We start from the raw sequence: 19,071 nt of genomic DNA on the forward strand, positions 1-19,071 counted from the left end.
CAAGACCTGTGTGTTTTCCCAAGCTATCCCTGCAGGGAAGCTTTGATTGGGGTGTGAGGTGACCTGAGGGGGAGGATACTGTTTGGTAGTGTGCTGGGGTGAGCTCCTTTTCTTGGGTACTAGCCACATGGGATATCTATCTCTGTTTATAGCCCTGTCAATCCCGGGATATTAGAGAGACAAGGTGGGTGAGGTAATATATTTTATTGGACTGACTTCTGTTGGTGACAGAGACATGCTTTCAAGCAGCACAGAGCTCTTCTTCAGGTCAAGATTGTAAAGACTGTGAGGCAGCTAGCAGTCATTCTCAAACTTTTGTACTGGTGACCCCTTCCACATAGTAAGCCTCTGAATGTGACCCCTCCCCCCCCCTTATAAATTAAAAACACTTTTTATATATTTAACACCACTATAAATGCTGGAAGCAAAGCAGGGTTTGGGGTGGAGGCTGACAGCTCGCAACCCCCCTGTAATAATCTCCCGATCCCCATTTTGAGAACCCCTGAGCTAGAGTTTGAGAGAGGCACTCTGCAACTCCCAGCCTTTATGTACAAGGGAACAAGGGGAATAAAGTGCTATTTCAATTCAACAGGATTTGAGCATCTGACTCCCTTAGGCCCCTATGACAATCCCAGTCCAAGTAAATAAAGCCAGGGCCTTTCTAAGAGCAGCAGCTCCAGCTCTCTCACACATTCCAGAGGCTCTGATTCCAAGGACCGCTTTTGCTTCTAGAACCCCCTGTCACCTTTACTTCAAGTTTGTGAGTATACATACCCTGGTAGCACTGTCTTTCCAAGACCTCTGCCTCCAGCTCCAACTGGTATAGAACAGTATGTGTTGTGCACTGATGAGGGTCAAGGGAGAGGAGTCGGTTAGTCACAGCTTAGGCTGCACTCTTGCCATTTAAGTACTATCATAATGGAACCCCTTATTAGATTAGTCAGTCCATTCCCTGCTAGTGCAGGGCCGTTCCCTACAGAGCATTTTCTAGTGCTTGATCCAGACTAGCTTTACAAGTCCCAAGCAAGAGGGCTTCCCTTAGGATACTATTCCACAGCCTCATTGACACTCTCAATGCCCAGGATTTTCCCCCCATATTGGTCTCAGTTTTCCTTTTCTTAATCTTCTCCTATTGTTCATAATCTAGCTTCCACCCTAAATAAGAATTTAAAATAATTCATTGGAATTAACAACCATCAAGTAATTGTAGGCTATTGTCATGTACTCCCCTTAGTCATTGGTTAGATGAGCTAGTCCTATTTATGTCTATTATTCTTTGCACCTGAGTCACTGCCGCCAGTCCCCAGTTAGCTTTGGTACATTTCTCTGAACTCTCTTCAATTTAGAAATACAAGATTGGGGAGGTACTATCTTTTATTGGGCCAACTTCTGATTGGGAGAGAGACAAGCTTTTGAGTCACACAGAGCTCTTCTTCGGGGCTGGGAAAGGTACTCCCAGCATCACAGCAAAGTGCAAGGTAGAACAGATAGTTTAGCGTTAAGTAGTTAGCACATGTCATAAGGGACCATTTAAGGTAGAGTGGCCCATTAACGCCTCTGCAGTCATAGGACAAAAAGGGGGGTTAGTAGGTTACAGATTATTGTAATAAGCCACACATCCACTGTTTGTTCAGTCCATGATTTTTAGTGTCTAGCAGAGTTATAAATTTACACTTATTTTATGCTCACCTTTTCAAAGTGTTGTGCAGGTTTCCTTTGAGGATGAGGACGGCTGGTCAGATATAAAGAGATTGCTTTGTGGAAAGCGTTCACCCACAAGTGATAGGATGGTTTTGTCTTTTATCATTTTTCTGCATGAGTTCATTTGAAAGCTTAGTAATTGTCTTATCACCCACATATTTGTTATTGGGGCATTTGATGCACTGGCTGAGGTACACCACATGTTGTGATAGGCATGTGTAGAACCCATGGATCTTGAAAGGTGTGTTGTGGTGGGTGTTGACCATTGTAGCAGTGGCAGGTTTTGCATCTGTTGTTCTGGCAGGGTCTGGTGCTGCTTTGAGTTGGTGTGTCTTGGTCTGTGGGGAGCTTGCTTCTGATGATGAGCTTCGAGAGGTTGGAGGGTTGTTTGAAGGCTAAAAGTGAGGGTTATGGGGTTGTAGTTTCAGAATGGGGTCCCCATTGAGTATGGATTGTAGTTGTTTAATGATACCCTGTGTGGATTCCAGTGTAGGGTAGTATCTGACAACCAGGGGTGTTTGGTCAGAGGGGGTTTTATTTCTGTATTGAAGCAGGTTCTCTCAGGGTATTTGGGTGGCCCGTTCTATGATGCAATCTATTTCTCTGGTGGACTGCCCTTGTTTGAAGGTAGTTTTATTGTTAAAGTGTATATCCCGGACTTTCTCCTCAAAGCATGTTCTGTGGTATGTAAGTGCCTAGCTGTATATAACCAATTTCTTGGTGTGTTGGGGGTGGTTATGGGATCTATAAAGGTAGGTGTAGTGATCTGTGGGTTTCTTGTATATGGTTGTCTGTCGGGTTCCATTGTTGAAGCTGATTGTGGTGTCCAGGAAGTTGATGTTAGTGTGGGAGTTGTTGAGAGTATAGTAGACAGTGATCATCGTGTGATGCTGGAGAACATGGTGAGAGTCTCGCCATCCAGAGAATGGAGGCAACTAACTCTATGTTAGATTTATCTATAGCACCAATAAGTGCAGTATCTAAGCGCTGCTATCCCTGGAACTTTTAGGCCTTAAACTCTGTTTAACAGTGAGACACTCCCTAGTAAGTCTTTTGTGGGACGTTGGGGCAAATTCAAAGATCTCCATGAGATCCTCCACTGGCTGCTCACTGAATAATATGGTATGTTCCTGATGGCTTTCTGCTTTTCTAGTCTGTGGTAATATTACTTAATAATTAGTATTTTTTTCATATTTTTAATCAACAAAGCACTTTACAGATATGAACTCAGCCTGGCAAAATTACTCCTGTCTGCTTGTCCAAGGGCAAGTATTTTTAATACACAAGTAAAATAACATTTCTGGCCTCTACCACACACTTCCTCAGTGGCCTTATGCAAGTCACTTAATCTTGTTGTGCCTCAGTTCCCATCTCTAAAATAAGACTTCCTTTTCCTCAAGGGCACAGACTGTATTTACTATGTATTTATACAGCACTGAATCCAGTAATAATAATTCCACATGCTCATCAACCATAAATCTCAAAGCACTTTACAAACAAGGGTGGTATAGTTCTCATTTCTCCGATGGGGAAACGAGGCACGGGAGTGGTGAAGTGATTTGCCAGAAGTCACCCAGCAGGCCAGTAGTAGAGCCAGGAATAGAACCAAAGCCCCCAAAGGGCTTGTCCAGCTCTATCTACTAGGCAGCACTGCCTCAGCGGGGCTCTGTTCTTGGATGGGACCTTTAGGAGCTACTATAAATCAAATAATAATTATGGTTTGTTATCCTCAGTGATCATGGCAAAGAATTGATGAGTAGCTATTGTGCCTGCCCTGGCAAATTTTGAAAAGGGGCATTAACTAATCCACTGCATCTGCTTGTTCAATAATCCTAGCATGTAAGACCTATTTTCTTGTGGTTGTTACTCTTGCTTCCTGGACTGTCACTGCCTGTTAGACATTCTGGACTTCAGAGTGTCAGAGTCCGTGTGAAGCGGTGGAAACAGCTGTAAGCATGGCTGAGAGCTCTGTTTGTTCAGAATAGCACCAGGTTCAGTCATCACTGGGATTCACAGTCTTTTACCATCCAGTTTTTAGTTCTCAGCTATTTTGACTTTACGAATTACACCCATATGTTATACAGCTACAGTAAGGCCTGTATCTAGAAGAGTCCTAGACCACTGTGATATCCGAGGTAACTCAACCAGCTACCACCATTGTTCTGCAGCTAATTTGTATTCAACGGTTTCATTGGTTGAATGAGGGAGGCCGCACAGATGGTGGATTATTTGGCCCAACAGCCACATATGTGGGCCCAACTGCCATCTGCACAAATCAGCACAAATCTCCCAGCACACCCCACTGACACCGATCAATCCACACAACACCACAACAAGCACACACAATAACTCCAAACACATACACAACCCCTCACTGCAGCACGCACGCCTCATTCGCCACCCGCACAAGTCCACACAACTCTCCCAGCCAGCTCAACACAAACCAAACACAAATCAACACAACCCCTCACCACAACACAACGAGCATACGCAATAACCCCAAACTGACGTCTAGAATGTCTGCTGAGTCAGTGTGAAGCAAAGGAAACAGCTACAAGCATAGTTGAGAGCTCTTTTTGTTCAGAATGTCACTAGGTTCAGTCAGCGCTGGGATTTGCAGTCTGTTACTGTTCAGTTTTTAAGTGCTCAGTAATTTTGGCTTTTTTACACACGTGACTTTACGAATCACTCCTGTGCACCAGGACAGGCTTTCAGCTACTACTGTACATCAACATAATAAAATTAATCTTTTGGTGTATTGTGGCACTTAAGAATGAGTTACTTCACTCATGTGCGGAGCTCCACTGAGTTTTTACACTGAAGATGCGACACCATGAATTCTGCTACTTTGAGGCAATGCAGTAATTTGCAGCTTGTTCTGGTGTAAAATAGAGTTGTAAAGAGCAATGGTTCTCAACCATGGGTCTGGGGCCACCTGGGGGGCCGCGAGCAGGTTTCAGGGGGTCCACCAAGCAGGGCCAGCATTAGACTCACTGGGGCTCAGGGCAGAAACCCACTACTTGGGGCTGAAGCCTAAGCAGTGTAGCTTCATAGGGGTGCCTGTGGCATGGGGCCTTGGGCAATTGCCCTGGTTGCTACCCCTAATGCTGGCCCTGGCTTGTATAGGCAGACAAACAGCTGTTGTGACACAGGGGGGCCGTAGAGTTTTTAAAGCATGTTAGGCGGGGGCGTTCAGAAAGAAAAAGCTTGAGCACCCCTGATCAAGAGGGTGGGGAAGGCAGGTGGTGACAGATTTGTTTTTAAATGTTTCTTCTAAAAGCTCATTTAGATTTTATGTGGTGCTCTTTTGGTGGGGAGGAAATTTCTGATTTGCCTCTTTTCACAATCTCCTGCCATTTGTGAAGGTGAACAAAGTAGTATTTTATTTAGGTGGTCTTCCCCCACGAACTGCTGGTAACTTGGGGAGCTGTGCGGCGGTCAGAAAATCCATCTGTTTTGTGAACTCTGACCACAGGAACAGCAAACGCCCAAAATGCACATAGCCCAGGAGCCAAGTTGTCTGGATTATGCTAACTAACCCTTTCAAGGGACTCCAAAATCATGTGCTTGGCTCCTCATTTTGCTGAGTCACTGTAGTGTTTGTTTGCCTCTTCAGAGTGCTGTGTCAAATTTCAGTCCAGAGGCTTTTTTTTGCTGAGTCACGGCAGTCAGAGGCCCATGTGAGGCTGTGTATTAATCAAGCAGTTTCCTGTTCTCTGGCCTGAGATTGCAGCTGCTTCAGCTGGCTCCACTCCCATTTTGGAAAAAATCAGACCTCAGAATTATCTGGAAATACGGCTAAGCCTTAAATCCAGGGAGCCCCTAATTACTGCTTCAGGGGGAAGGGAAGATGAGTGATAGATACCCTTCGAGCAGGAAGAAAATGGGAGCTTTGGTAAAGTGGAACTTGAAATCTAATTCCTGCAGGTTCCCCTACTCTGAGAAAGATACACAACTCACCAGACAGATTTACCGGTTTGTGTATGGGGTATTCAAATGCTGCTGTTCATGCTTAGGCCCCAGTCCTGCAAACACACACACCTTTCACTTTAGACACATGAGTAGTCTTGTTGATTCAAAGGGACAACACAGTTAAATGCTAAGGGTTTGCGCTGTGGGATCGGATCATTATCTTATTTTTTGCGGGTTGACTATGTGAGTTTCTGTTTGCTCTCCTCTCCCCCCCCCCCCAGCCAGGTGTATTTGTGACGGTATAGGGGACTGGAGGTCATGCACAGCCCAAGTAGTTGATCAGCACAGTGTGCATGCTGCACAGTTTATCAGTAATGTGCACTCCCACTCAGGGGTGAAAGTAAGTCTGGGGACTTACTGGTACGGGGCTGGGCTGGGGCTGGCTCTGGCCCCCGGAAGCGGCGGGGCCTCGGGCAGAAGGGGCAGGCCTGGGACCCTGTACGGGCAAGTGCCTCCTTCCCCCTCCCCGGGGTAACAGCGGTAGCCGGGGCCTCTGGCAGTGGTTTAAAGGGCCCTGGGCGGTAGCGGCGGCCGGAGCCCTGGGCCCTTTAAATCGTCCCCGGAGCCCCGCCGCCGCTTCCCCAGGGCTCCAGCAGGCTCCAGGGGCAATTTAAAGGGCCCAGGGTGGTAGCAGCCGTGGGGCTCCAGGGACGATTTAAAGGGCCCAGGGCTCGGCCGCAGCTACCGCCCCGGGTCCTTTAAATTGCCGCCCCAGCCCCGCTGCCGCTACCCCAGGGCTCCAGCAGGCTCCAGGGGCAATTTAAAGAGCCCAGGGTGGTAGCGGCCATGGGGCTCCAGGGACGATTTAAAGGGCCCAGGGCTCGGCCGCAGCTACCGCCCCGGGTCCTTTAAATTGCCGCCCCAGCCCCGCCGCCGCTACCCCAGGGCTCCGACAGCAAGGCTCTGTCAGGAATTTAAAGGGCCGGGGGCTCCAGCTGCTGCTGGGAGCCACAGGCCCTTTAAATTGCGCCTGGGGAAGCCGATCCACCCCAGTACGGCGCACCGGCTCTTGCCGGTATGCCGTGCCGGGGCGTACTAGCTTACTTTCACCTCTGCCCCCACTCCAGTACGTGCTCCGAAGAGCCTGTCAGTGCTGTACGTGCCCTAAGGACTTTAACTGTACTATGTGCTCCCATCAAACTCTCACCAGAATTTGTTGATACTTTGGACTCCCATTGTGTGCTCTACCAATATCCTAAAGAGGTCATTGCTTTCTATATTACAGGAGGCATAAGAGCATATGTCCTGGGGAGTTTTTCTGTTATCCACTCTTGCCACAGCCCCTGGCATGTGTACATATCACGTGTGTGCTCAGCACATCTGCCCGTGCTCTGAGCTCTTGGACGTTAGGAACAAGTACCTGCACTGTGCACTCCTGTCATGCTTGGAGCATTAGTCATGGGAATTCACCTTGACCTTCTTCTTCTGTCACCTTTGGAATGTTTGTCTGAGGAGCTCATCTGGGCTATGTTCTCCATCACCCTTCAAGCAAGTTGTCCTAGGAATTCATCTACACTATGTGCTGTCATCTTGTTTGGAGCATTTGTCCTTGGAGTTCCTCTGTACTGTGTGAATCCGTTACTCTTGAAGTATATAACCTAAGAATTCAGCCATACTGTGTGTGCACCCCTCACCCTAGAGGTATGCTTCTGTAGGAATTTAGCTGTACTGCATGTGCACCCATCACCTTAGCAGGGTGCATCACAGGAATTCAGCCATACTGTGGGCACATGCCCATCTCCGCCCAGCCCTTTTTCTTCAGTACTCTGCATTCTGACTTCTGACCTGTGATTTCAGACTTTACATTTGATCTAGGCTTGTCAGACTGCCTACACCTGCACCATACCTGTACTGATCGTAGGTTTGGCCATCCTGCCCTTGGTAAACGTCAGTGAATCCACAGTGAATAAAATTATCTCACCCTGGTAATTGCCAGCTAAGGTGTGGGGTGGCTATAACCCTGGTCTCCAGATGGGTCACATTGCTATTTTGCTGGGGAAGCTTTTAGGCTCCATAAAGCTCCTGTCATCTCCATTAAATCTTTTAAACTGAATATTAACTGCTTTCTCTTACACTACAGGCTACCACCAGGCTGCATTCTGCTGTGTCACGGCCTGGCAAACACTACTAATCCCTTGTTTACATGGCAACAGTAACTTTTCCTGAGGACCGTGTTCTCTTCTGAGCCCAGCCTCTGGCATTACTCACTGCTGCCCCAGCAGGGACAGCACATCTCACAGAGAAGTGAAACTTTTTAGGATGTTTCAGAGTAACAGCCGTGTTAGTCTGTATTCGTAAAAAGAAAAGGAGTACTTGTGGCACCTTAGAGACTAACCAGTTTATTTGAGCATGAGCTTTCGTGAGCTACAGCTCACTTCATCGGATGCATAGCATATCGTGGAAACTGCAGAAGACATTATATACACACAGAGACCATGAAACAAAACTTAAAGGAAGATGATGTCTGCCTGTATCTGTACAAGTTTTTTCATGCAGTTGATAGATTTCCACTCCATGCGGCTAAATGCAGTGCCTTGCATAATGACAGGTTTCAGAGTAACAGCCGTGTTAGTCTGTATTCGTAAAAAGAAAAGGAGTACTTGTGGCACCTTAGAGACTAACCAGTTTATTTGAGCATGAGCTTTGAAAAAACTTGTACAGATACAGACAGACATCATCTTCCTTTAAGTTTTGTTTCATGGTCTCTGTGTGTATATAATGTCTTCTGCAGTTTCCACGATATGCTATGCATCCGATGAAGTGAGCTGTAGCTCACGAAAGCTCATGCTCAAATAAACTGGTTAGTCTCTAAGGTGCCACAAGTACTCCTTTTCTTTTTACGAATACAGACTAACACGGCTGTTACTCTGAAACCTGTCATTATGCAAGGCACTGCATTTAGCCGCATGGAGTGGAAATCTATCAACTGCATGAAAAAACTTGTACAGATACAGACAGACATCATCTTCCTTTAAGTTTTGTTTCATGGTCTCTGTGTGTATATAATGTCTTCTGCAGTTTCCACGATATGCTATGCATCCGATGAAGTGAGCTGTAGCTCACGAAAGCTCATGCTCAAATAAACTGGTTAGTCTCTAAGGTGCCACAAGTACTCCTTTTCTTTTTACGAATACAGACTAACACGGCTGTTACTCTGAAACCTGTCATTATGCAAAGCACTGCATTTAGCCGCATGGAGTGGAAATCTATCAACTGCATGAAAAAACTTGTACAGATACAGACAGACATCATCTTCCTTTAAGTTTTGTTTCATGGTCTCTGTGTGTATATAATGTCTTCTGCAGTTTCCACGATATGCTATGCATCCGATGAAGTGAGCTGTAGCTCACGAAAGCTCATGCTCAAATAAACTGGTTAGTCTCTAAGGTGCCACAAGTACTCCTTTTCTTTTTAGGATGTGTGATTTCATATGCTGTAACTGGAAACATAACTTCTACTTGCAGAATTTGCTGTCAATCCTATACAAGGCCAAATGCTCCTTAAGTTCTCCTTCTCCATCCCATTTACTGGTCAGTAATTCTTTATCAACTGCTAAACCATCTGACTTCTTGGTGTAATTTGCTCATCCACTAGGATTCATAGATTTTTAAGATCAAAAGCAATCATTGTGAGCATCTAGTCTGACTTTCTACCAGGCCATAGAATTTTACCAAGTGATCCCTGTATCAACCACAATAACTCACAAATGGAGCAAAAGCATCTCTCTTAGAAAGAGACTCCATCCCGATGGAAAGATTTCAAATGACGGAGAATCCACTACATCTCTTGCTACATTGTTCCAATGGTCAATTAATCCTTAGTATTTAAAAAAGTGCACCTCATTTCCTATTTGTATTTTTCAAGCTTCAGTGTCCGGGCATTGGAATTGCTTCCTCCAGTGCCCCTGCCCTTTTTGGATGTTGAACTCAGAATTGGAAGAGAGGAGCCATTCTCAAATCTGTGCCAACTCACAGGCACGCTCAACCCCCTTGTCCCCTTCCACAACATGTCATGTTGGCAGCATGGCAGAGGTGACCAAACCTCTCTCCCAACAGCAGTGGAGCTCAGCGATGTCCGAGTCCTGCCACTGCAAAGACTGGGCCTACTTAATTTTCAGATAGTTCCCCAAATATCCTGATGTACATCATCTCTTTAGATATCCACAGGCATGTAACACAGGCATGTAACTTCTGGGGTGGAGGTGCTCCTGGAAGGAAGGGGCCCTTTCATCACAAACAAACCTCCCCCTCCGCCAGAGCTAGAGGTCTGATTTCTTGCATCCTCCATCTCTTATCAGGACTCTTTGAAGAGACCTGAAAGTTCCACATGACCCTGAGGACAATGTGAGAGAGAAATGGTCATTTTAAGGACACCACCTTTCCACCCTCCACGAGGTGGATCTCTGAAGAAGGATACTGTATATGCAGACCTGCATAGTAGCAGTCACCCTTCAGGACCCCTATGTCACAAGCATATTTTAGGCCTCATGATGTCAAGTCATGATATGAGGATGCAACATGATTTCACAACTCAGATGTGAGACAGTTATTTTATCCTGCAGGATAAATGCAGAAGAATAGCAGCACCCCAAGTGCAATGACACGTGCGGTGTGGGGGAGGAAGGGAACTAGAGACTATGCAGAAATGTTCTTGAGTGTTCCCATTGCTTTAAGAGAAAAAGGGAAGGCAGGGAGCCCAGATGAGTCAGCTGCAGAAGTGCTGTGTAATCTTTCCTGAACGCTCAGCCTCCTAACTCCAAATGTCTGACTGAGGCGAAAACAACAAATCCTGCCAGCCAGTTTCTATATCCTAGTACTGGCACGGTCCCCAGTCAGTGTTATAAGGTGTGGCCAGAGGTCTGGGGTGAGAGGCTCACACCACAGTGCCCTCACCAGGACCTTGGTCCCTTTTTTAACTGTACCCTGCCCTGTTTTCTGGTTGAAGGAGAATGTTCTGTTTGCCAAAATGAAAGCCAATCGATGCATTTTCCACATCCAGCTCCACACTAGCAGGCTGAGCTTCTAAAGCCTAAAGCCTGATGAGAACTCCATTTTGGCCCCATGAGTTCCTAATTATTCACCAATTACAACCGCAAAGGGGCAGGTGCCAGCAACTACTGTCAGGAAACAAGTCTCTAGACAATCCGGTTGCTCTTTTGCCCCTAGACCCAGGTTAGATGAACTCTTTGCATTTCAAGGTCTCTGCAGACCTCCACCAGAATTTCCCCTAACCCAGGTATAGTTCACCATCCTTCAGGTCCAGGGATGTGCACAATAAACGGTGGGGCACAGAGCTCCTCCGGCCCCGTGGCCACGCTGGGGAGAGCAAGCGAGCAACAGAACATGCCCCTCCAAAGGCAGTCACATTTTTATTCCTGCGCATGCCCTTGTTTGGGTCTTTAGCATGTACCTTCTCTGTGCCATGTACCAAGCAGTTACTGTGTGGGAACTTAGTACCCTTGAAGCTGCCAACCATCATTTCCATTCACTCCTCCTCAAAGTCTGAGCTCCATGTTATCTGAAAGAGAGGACATGTACAGATAGACTCTGAGGGCTTGTCTACACGAGGAGTTATTCTGAATAGCTAGTCCTGATTTATTCCAGAATATGAGCATCCACACAGGGAATTAGAGTGCCTTATTCTGAATTAGTTAATCCACTTACAAAAATGGATTAAACTAATTCGGAAAAAGTCACCCTTATTCTGGAATCAGTCTCCACACAGGGAGTTGATCAGGACTAGAGATTGCACTTTAAATTCACGCCCTGCTTTGATCTGAATTAATTTCCCAGTGTGAACCCCTTAAGCATTAGTGAATCCTCCCAAGCATTCACACTGGAGCGTCTTAGTTCTCGGTGTTACCAGCTGGGCAGAAAAAGAGTTAATGAGCCTGGGCAAACTGCCCAGCATTCTATAAGGAGACATCTTTCAACATCCTGTTTTTTGTCAAGAGAGGTCAGGAGACTCCTCCCTTCCCTGGAGGAAAGTGTGTATGTTGCAACAATTACACCAGGGTCAGCTGTTTGGCTGCTCACGTGATCTGAGCCAAGTATAAAGCAGGATGCAGAAGGGCTGCTTAATTCCAAAGCTTCCCAGAGCCCTGAGAGAAGAGAGGACAAAGGGGGACAGGAGAGAAGAAGACAACAGAAGAGTGAAAAAGCGAAGGAAGAAAAGAAAAGAGAAATGGAAGGTTCCAAGACACACAGCTCTGAAAGGTGAGAGTGGGGCTAGAATCCAAGGGAAATTATCATAGAAAGGAATGGCATTTCTTCCCACCTCACTCTTTGGGTTGGGATTCGGATTGCTGCTCTCCACCTCTACTCTACTGGGAATGGGAGGATCCTTTTCCCTTTCTCCTCCTTTCTACTGACAATCTCTTCCCCCTCTCCTGGCGGAATTTGGGATGCTGATGCTCCTTCTCTTTCCACTCGCACCCTGGGATGCTTTTTCTCCCCACCCCACTTGTTGGGAAAGAGCTAGCTTTTGTTTTGGAGGGGGTGGTGAGATGCTTCTGACACTGATGGGCTTTTTCCCTCCGCTTTCCCAGCATGCCTGGTGACCTATCAGAAGCCCTGAAGGAAGCCACCAAAGAGGTGCATGAGCAGGCAGAGAGCACAGAGTTCATGAAGAATTTCCAGAGGGGGCAGGTGTCACTCCAGGAGTTTAAGGTAACCCTGCAGCGCTGCTGGGGTGGATGGGGAAAACTGGGCTCTAGGGAACCTCTCGTGTCTAATTCAGAACAGCCAAGCCAGGGCTCCTGAACGGGAAAATCTTTGGGTCATGACAACATGGCATCATTGTGTCACTCATCACGCCAGCATCTGGCCCCAAGTAACTTCAGGGCTCTCTCAATGCCTTGCAAACTCCTGTTGCAGAATGTGACGCAGAGCTGTGTATTTCTGGGTAGGTACCGAAGCTACGCTTAGCGGGGGTGTGCCTTGCTTTGCTGAGGCTACAAGAAAGGGCTGAAGAAATTGATTTGTGAGGAAAGATTAAAGCAATTAAATGCCCATGTGTTTGTTTATAGTCAAATGATGATTGATGGAGATATAATTGTGTACAAGCATATGAAGGGTTTAAAGCCACCAAGGAGGGTGACGAATTATTTAGAATGATCTAAGTGGGTATACATGGAAGTAACAGCAGGAAAGAGACAAGGAAAATTCAATCTGGATATTGGAAGTCATTTCCTAAAAGTGAGGTCTGCCAGGCTGTAGAATAGTCTCTGGTCCTGAAGGTTCCTAGTTGTTTCCTCTGTAATATTAGAATTATAACTTGGTTTTGCACTGGACCTGAGGACACAACCATACAGTTAATGGATTTGAGCAAACAGTGTCTTTCACAAATATGCAAGAGCTAATCATTGCTCCAGTTGAGTGAATGAATGAATAAATGCTAATTACCTTGTGGAGCCCTTTTTGCTCAGCTTGAGCAGGACCAGTTATACATAACTCTGCGATTTCTATGATCATACAATATCTAGGCGTAAGTTAACCCTGGAGAGATAATGGGGTTCCCAACAGCTGAATCACATAATAAACAAAGCCATAAGGAAAAACAGGAAAGCCAAGTGAGCTAGAAATTCCAGAGAGCCTTGAGGATGTGACACATGGATTGTCATGCCACAGATGTTGATTTGATCTAGCATGAGTCAATCATCCACCAATTTCTGAAAGTAACTACAGTGCCAAACTCCTGCAAATGGGGACGTGGCATTACCTAGGCAATGAACTTCAAAGGGGGGTAGTAGTAACACTTTCCACCCCCACCCCCCACAAGTCATTCCTCAGAGACCAAAGGATTCAGGTCAGTTTCTGAGAGAATAGTGATCTGTTGTCAGGGAGAGTCAGAAGTGACTATGGGCTCCAAAAGGTAATGCCGACTGGTTGCGATTTTCAAAATCAACTGGGGGATTTAGCCACACAACTTCCACTAAAGCCTCTAGTTAGCTTTGAAAATATCAACTATTCTAGTTAAGTTTTCTTAACTTGCCATGCAATTTTCCTCTATTTTGTAACCAAGCTTCCTTTGGCTGTTACCAGACGTTTCCAAGAATTTGGCTAATGGGGTCAGTGTTTAAAATCCTTTTTATTTCTGTTGCTAACTTCCCTGTAATATACGGATCTCTTCTGAAACATGACTATGTAGAAATAGCTGCTGACTGTAGTGGGAAATGTAGGAGTGATTACTTTTTACCGCCGTCAGCCCTATAGAAACAACACAGATCAGGGAGAGTGAACTGGTTCCTTTTCTGGTTTTTGTATCCGCAGCAGAATTTTTAACCAAGCCTGAGCCATCTGTATCACATTGCCTTCAGATTCTGCCCTTAGTTACCCCTGAGCACCCTGACTGAAAAGACAATGGGACTGTACATGTGTTAACGAAAGCAACATTTGAGCAGCAGGATCTTCTGGTGATGATACACAAGAAGGAAAGAGCCCAGTTTAACTGTCAAGCCCCAGTTTGAAGGGCTGGCAGTTAGAAAAAGCATCTTGTAAGAGGAGAAAATGTGAATTGGCAATAGAGACACAACAAACACAACCTCCCAATGATCTTTTCACAAAGTCCCTTTTCAGAGATGGACTGTGCTTCCTGTCCTCTTTTATGCCAGCAGTGACCTTGGCTGCCACGGTGGGTGGGTATTTTTTGAGGATTACTAGCTGAATGTCTCTGAAAAGATATTCCTATCTAGTCTCCTTGAGGCAACCAAAGTGAAAGGAAAGTAGCCACCCTACTTACTGACCTTAATGAAGGGATAGGGGCTGCAGTTCCAACATCTGTGGTGTCTGAGCAGGGGTCTGCCCTTTAGATGAACAGATCATAAAGTAAAAAGGTTGTGTAACAGTCTGTCAGGGCCTAGGAAAGGGATAGGTTCCCCAATCTCTTGAGACAGTCAGAACTGAACAGTGCACTGGAGAATGTACCTTTTGGAAATCATCCCTGTATGGGGAGCGGTGTATGTGGGAATAGACTAGATGTGACCTAATAGGATTCTTCACACTCTAATTTCTATGATCCCAAGGTCTGTCTTGGTGAAGGTGAAGTTGGGGATATGGTACGATCCAATAACCAGTGACACATACACAGTGTATATATGCAGATATGTTGTATTAACGTGAAGTGCACATGAAGCTGGAAGGCGAGAGACCCTGTCGCTGACTTATTCCTTCCCTTTTACTGCAGATGGTTATGGCTTCTCTGTACTACATCTACTCTGCTCTGGAGGAGGAGATTGAGCGTAACAAGGATCACCCAGCCTATATCCCCGTTTACTTCCCAGCTGAACTGCACCGTAAGACTGCCCTGCAGGAAGACTTGGAGTATTTCTACGGCCCACTGTGGAGGGAAGAGATCTCGTGTCCCCAGTCCACTCAGAAATATGTGAATAGGCTCCACTATGTGGGCCAGCATGAACCAGAGCTCCTGGTGGCCCATGCCTACACTCGGTACTTGGGAGACCTATCTGGTGGGCAGGTGTTAAAGAAGATTGCCCAGAAAGCTCTCCACCTACCCAGTACTGGAGAAGGACTGGAGTTCTTCACCTTTGAAGGGGTGTCCAATGCTACAAAGTTCAAGCAGCTGTACCGCTCCCGGATGAACTCCATCGAGATGGACCCAGCCACCAAGAAGAGAGTCTTGGAGGAAGCCAAGAGGGCATTCTTGCTGAATATACAGGTGAGGAACTAGCCCACATTCCCCACTGCCTCTCCCACCTAAGGTACAGCTGCTATCTCCACATAAGCGAGGTGGCATTTGTACTGATGAACTGAAGGGAAGCTGCGGGCTGGCAGGAGTAGTGAGAGCTGTACTGAACTTGTCCTGTGTGAAAGTTGCTTTTATGAGCCTCCTAAGAGACTGGATACTAGAAAACTTTTTTTCCTTTGGGCAATGGATCCTCTCCAGGATTTGAATGCAGGCTCTTCCTTTGCTGCTTTTGTTCGAACATGAGTGTTTATTTGGGGGCAGGAATCAGAGTCCACATATCCCTTTATCCTAGTATTTCCACATATCCCCTCCCTCCTCTACAAGTCTTCTATGCGAACACACACACACACACACACACACCCTACTTTCCCTCTGATCTGGAGGATGAGCATTGGAGCACAGCTTCCTATTGAATTGCCCTGGGAAAGCATTTCACACACTTCATACTATTAAACAAGCAAGGAGTATAGAGGAGTTCAAGAGAGACCCTTAGGTAGACTCCTTTCTGGAGAAGGAAGGACACACAGGATCAGTGGCTGGGCCCTCTAGTTCCCAAAATCTCTTATGCAGTAAGAAGGGGCTCAGGGAGGAGAGAAGACAGCATTCCAGGTAATGCGGTAACTGTGTGTGTGTTTCTTGTTCTCAAGGTGTTTGAGGAACTGCAGAAATTCGTGTCCCAGTGCCATGAGAACAGTCACCCTGCACAACAGAAGTCGGAGCTTCGCACAAGAGGCACCAGTGAAGCACATGAGCAAGGTAAGAACCTTCCTAAAGTCAATTTTTAGAGTTTCCTTTGGGGTTTTTTTCTTCCCTTTACCTTTTCTTGCTGAGTGGTAAGAAAGAGGAGTTGGCGCCAGCTGTCCTTGTGTCTCTATTTCCACTCCACTAGTGTTGGCTAGTGTAGCAGACGATTGTGTGAGGAAACTGCTGCTGAGAGCCTCAAAGGAGGCCGGAAGCATGTGGGGACTTTTGAGCTCTGCAGAAATAAAAATTCGCCGCTTTTCTACAGTGCTTTTCCCCAGTAGGTCTCAAAGTGCTATCATCGTCCCCCTTTCACACATGGCAAAACTGACTGTTTGGAAGGGTTACAATGAATGGGCCTGATTCTTCTGGTCCTCTCACTGGTTTTACACCAGTGTAACTCTATTGGCTTCACTGGAGATACACCGGCCCAACTGAGACTGCTTGCATGAGCAAAAGCTGCAGGACTGGGCGCAGTGTAGCATGGTAAGGGTTGATGCGACAGCCCTGACTGAGGAGGCACGCCCATTATAAGCCCCTTGACATGAAGACCTACCCAGACTCCTGTCTTTTGGACTGAAACTTTTTGTGCTTGTTGTTAGTGCATATTTCTGGAAAGCAAGAGAAAATTCTCTTTTTCTCCTGAGTGTTGGGAAAGTGCTGCTGTGTGGTCCCTGCAGCATTTCCTTACTATGAAATATAGCAAAGTCAGAACTACTGGTATCACCCCGGGGCTTGAGATCTTGCAGCTGCAGTATCCGAGGGCGGCTACTTTCCCACTCCGCGGTATTCTAGTCTAACTTTAGAGCTGAAATGGCTCCATCTACTGACAAGATGCTGTCATTGCAGGAATGACATGCTGAGGTTCAAAGCAATCTCGAGCCATTACAAACCAGGCTGTTATTGTGGGGTCAGAGTAACTATTCCGTAGCAAAGATTGCTTCCAGACTTCTACTGGAGAAAGTGACTTATCTGAGAGCATGTGGTTAAAATAAGAAAGTTCTTGTAACCTAAGAATTTTGAAACTAGCAAACAACGCTTTCATATGGTATTCAGTTGGGTCGCCTTAATTTCAGCATAAGGAACATTACTCTCAATTTCACCCTTATATGTAGGTCTCTCTACACATTCAAGGATGGGATAATCTTCACAGAAATGGCATGAAACATTTTTAATGCATCTTTTGTCATTCTGGAATTTTATCCCCCTCTTCACAATTGAGCGTGGCACTCTCAAAAGCACTCAGCGTTGGCCTTTTGAAAATCCCACCCTAAAAGTTTTTTTATGTCAAGTGCTTACCTGCATTCTGCAACTGCCAGGAGTTGGAGGGGCCTATAGGGGAGTGTTGAACCAGGGTGAGGAGCTCAGGGATACAAAGAGGCAGCCAGGAAGAGAGGAAGGCTCCCATTACTCTCATGCAGGCTCTTTTGACCGCTGGAAGAGCTGCTAAGATCTGACAGAGAGGAGCCCTGCTTCAGCAAACCTTCTATAGTCCAATGTGTAGTCTGCCCTCACGCAGACCCCAGAGGGAAGAGAATGGACGGGGGCAGGGTACAGAGGGAGCAAGGGTTGGGTTGTGAGTCCGAGCCAAGACTGGGCCATGAAGTCGGGCTGGAGCCAGGGAATGAAGAGTGGCTGGGGAAAACAAGGCTGGAGACTGTCTGAAAGGCTCAGGCACCGGGCTTTCCAGGAAGCAAGGCCAGGGAGGAGATGAAATAATCTTAGGTGCTCCAGGGAAATTTTTTCACTGAGAAAGCTTTAACCAACACTCAGGCTTTCTCTACACAGCGCACTGAGCTGCTCCTAGGAAGCAGAAGGAGCCTGGCATCGTACTAAATTTAAGATTTACAAAAAGCAAAAGGAACCAAAACACATTAAGTTACAGCAGTGAGAGGCTACCCTGCACATCTGGCATGGAGGAAACCGATTGAGTGCACTTGCAGGGCAGTGAGGGTTATTAGACTGTACTACATGCCTGGGAGGGATGTGAAGATTTACACCACAAACCCTACCCTTCTGAACTGGTTGAAGGTACTTGACTACTGACCTTGTGTCTCACTAGCCCACCCACTTGTGGTGTACATCTGGTGTACCCCTCCACCATTATCCTGTGCAATTGCTCACTTTGGCCACAGTTTAGTGTGCTAGGGGATAACATCAGTGCATCTTTGGAGATTGATATAAAACTAACATAGAAACAAACCTTTCCTAGCCTGATTCCTGCTCTTAAAAATTTGATTTCTGTTGATTTAGGACCAGCTCCTGTGAAAGAAGGTGAAAAGACATCGATGAAGCACACAGACATGCTGCCTAGCACTCCACTGGCACGGTGGATTCTTGTCCTCAGCTTCCTAGTGACAACGGTTGCTGTGGGCTTGTTTGCCATGTGAACAGAAGGGCCCTGCCCTCCTGCCGCTCCCTCCCCAAACTAACACACCTAATGCCGTCCATCCAGCCTTCAACCCGGACACTCTGATCTTGGCTGTGCCACTAACACTTTTCCAGTGGATTCAGAGGACTCTGAAGCCTTCGTGTGAATTCTCTCTGATCTGCGCTGAGAGCATTTCTGAACCCGCAGACTGAACTCAACCAAAAAGCTGAGGCAGAATCAGAAAGGTCCTGAAGGGCCCTGCTGGGACCTGGCACCGCTTCAAACAGTTCCTGCAAAGAGCCCCAGATGTAAAGCACAGGCCTGGTAGCTTCCCTGCTGCCTGGGAAAAAAGCCTTACTGGTGCTTTGTTCACTCAGTGTTTTGTACAGCTGGCTGATGCAGCCGCGATTGCTTCTGTGGAGTGATGAGGCTCCACTTGGATTGTAGACTGTTTTATATGACACTATTAGCCCGTTATGGCATATTTTCCCAATCATGACTCAGATCAGTTGTTGAAAATACAGTGTTGTCCTTGTGTCCTGTCTGTATAATTTATAGACTAACAATAAACCTCAAAGTAA

General features: G+C 46.4%; 1 protein-coding gene across 1 annotated transcript; it reads left to right on the top strand.

The window, feature by feature from the left end:
• The first annotated feature begins 9,975 nt into the window (after positions 1–9,975).
• HMOX1 (heme oxygenase 1) lies at positions 9,976–19,071 on the top strand. Its single transcript, XM_007062655.4, has 5 exons — positions 9,976–11,888; positions 12,221–12,341; positions 14,857–15,348; positions 16,026–16,134; positions 18,373–19,071. Exons 1-5 carry the CDS (start codon positions 11,857–11,859, stop codon positions 18,507–18,509), a joined length of 891 nt encoding a protein of 296 aa, XP_007062717.4. The 5' UTR covers positions 9,976–11,856; the 3' UTR covers positions 18,510–19,071.

The sequence above is a fragment of the Chelonia mydas genome, chromosome 1, assembly GCF_015237465.2.
Source record: "Chelonia mydas isolate rCheMyd1 chromosome 1, rCheMyd1.pri.v2, whole genome shotgun sequence".
In the NCBI taxonomy this organism is placed as follows: domain Eukaryota; kingdom Metazoa; phylum Chordata; order Testudines; family Cheloniidae; genus Chelonia; species Chelonia mydas.

Bases quoted from the DNA above. Each gene is read 5' to 3' on its own strand.
- HMOX1 (XM_007062655.4), top strand. From the start codon at position 11,857: ATGGAAGGTTCCAAGACACACAGCTCTGAAAG. The intron at 12,342-14,856 runs GTAACCCTGCAG...CTTTTACTGCAG, and splicing joins TGTCACTCCAGGAGTTTAAG to ATGGTTATGGCTTCTCTGTA. The intron at 16,135-18,372 runs GTAAGAACCTTC...CTGTTGATTTAG, and splicing joins CAGTGAAGCACATGAGCAAG to GACCAGCTCCTGTGAAAGAA.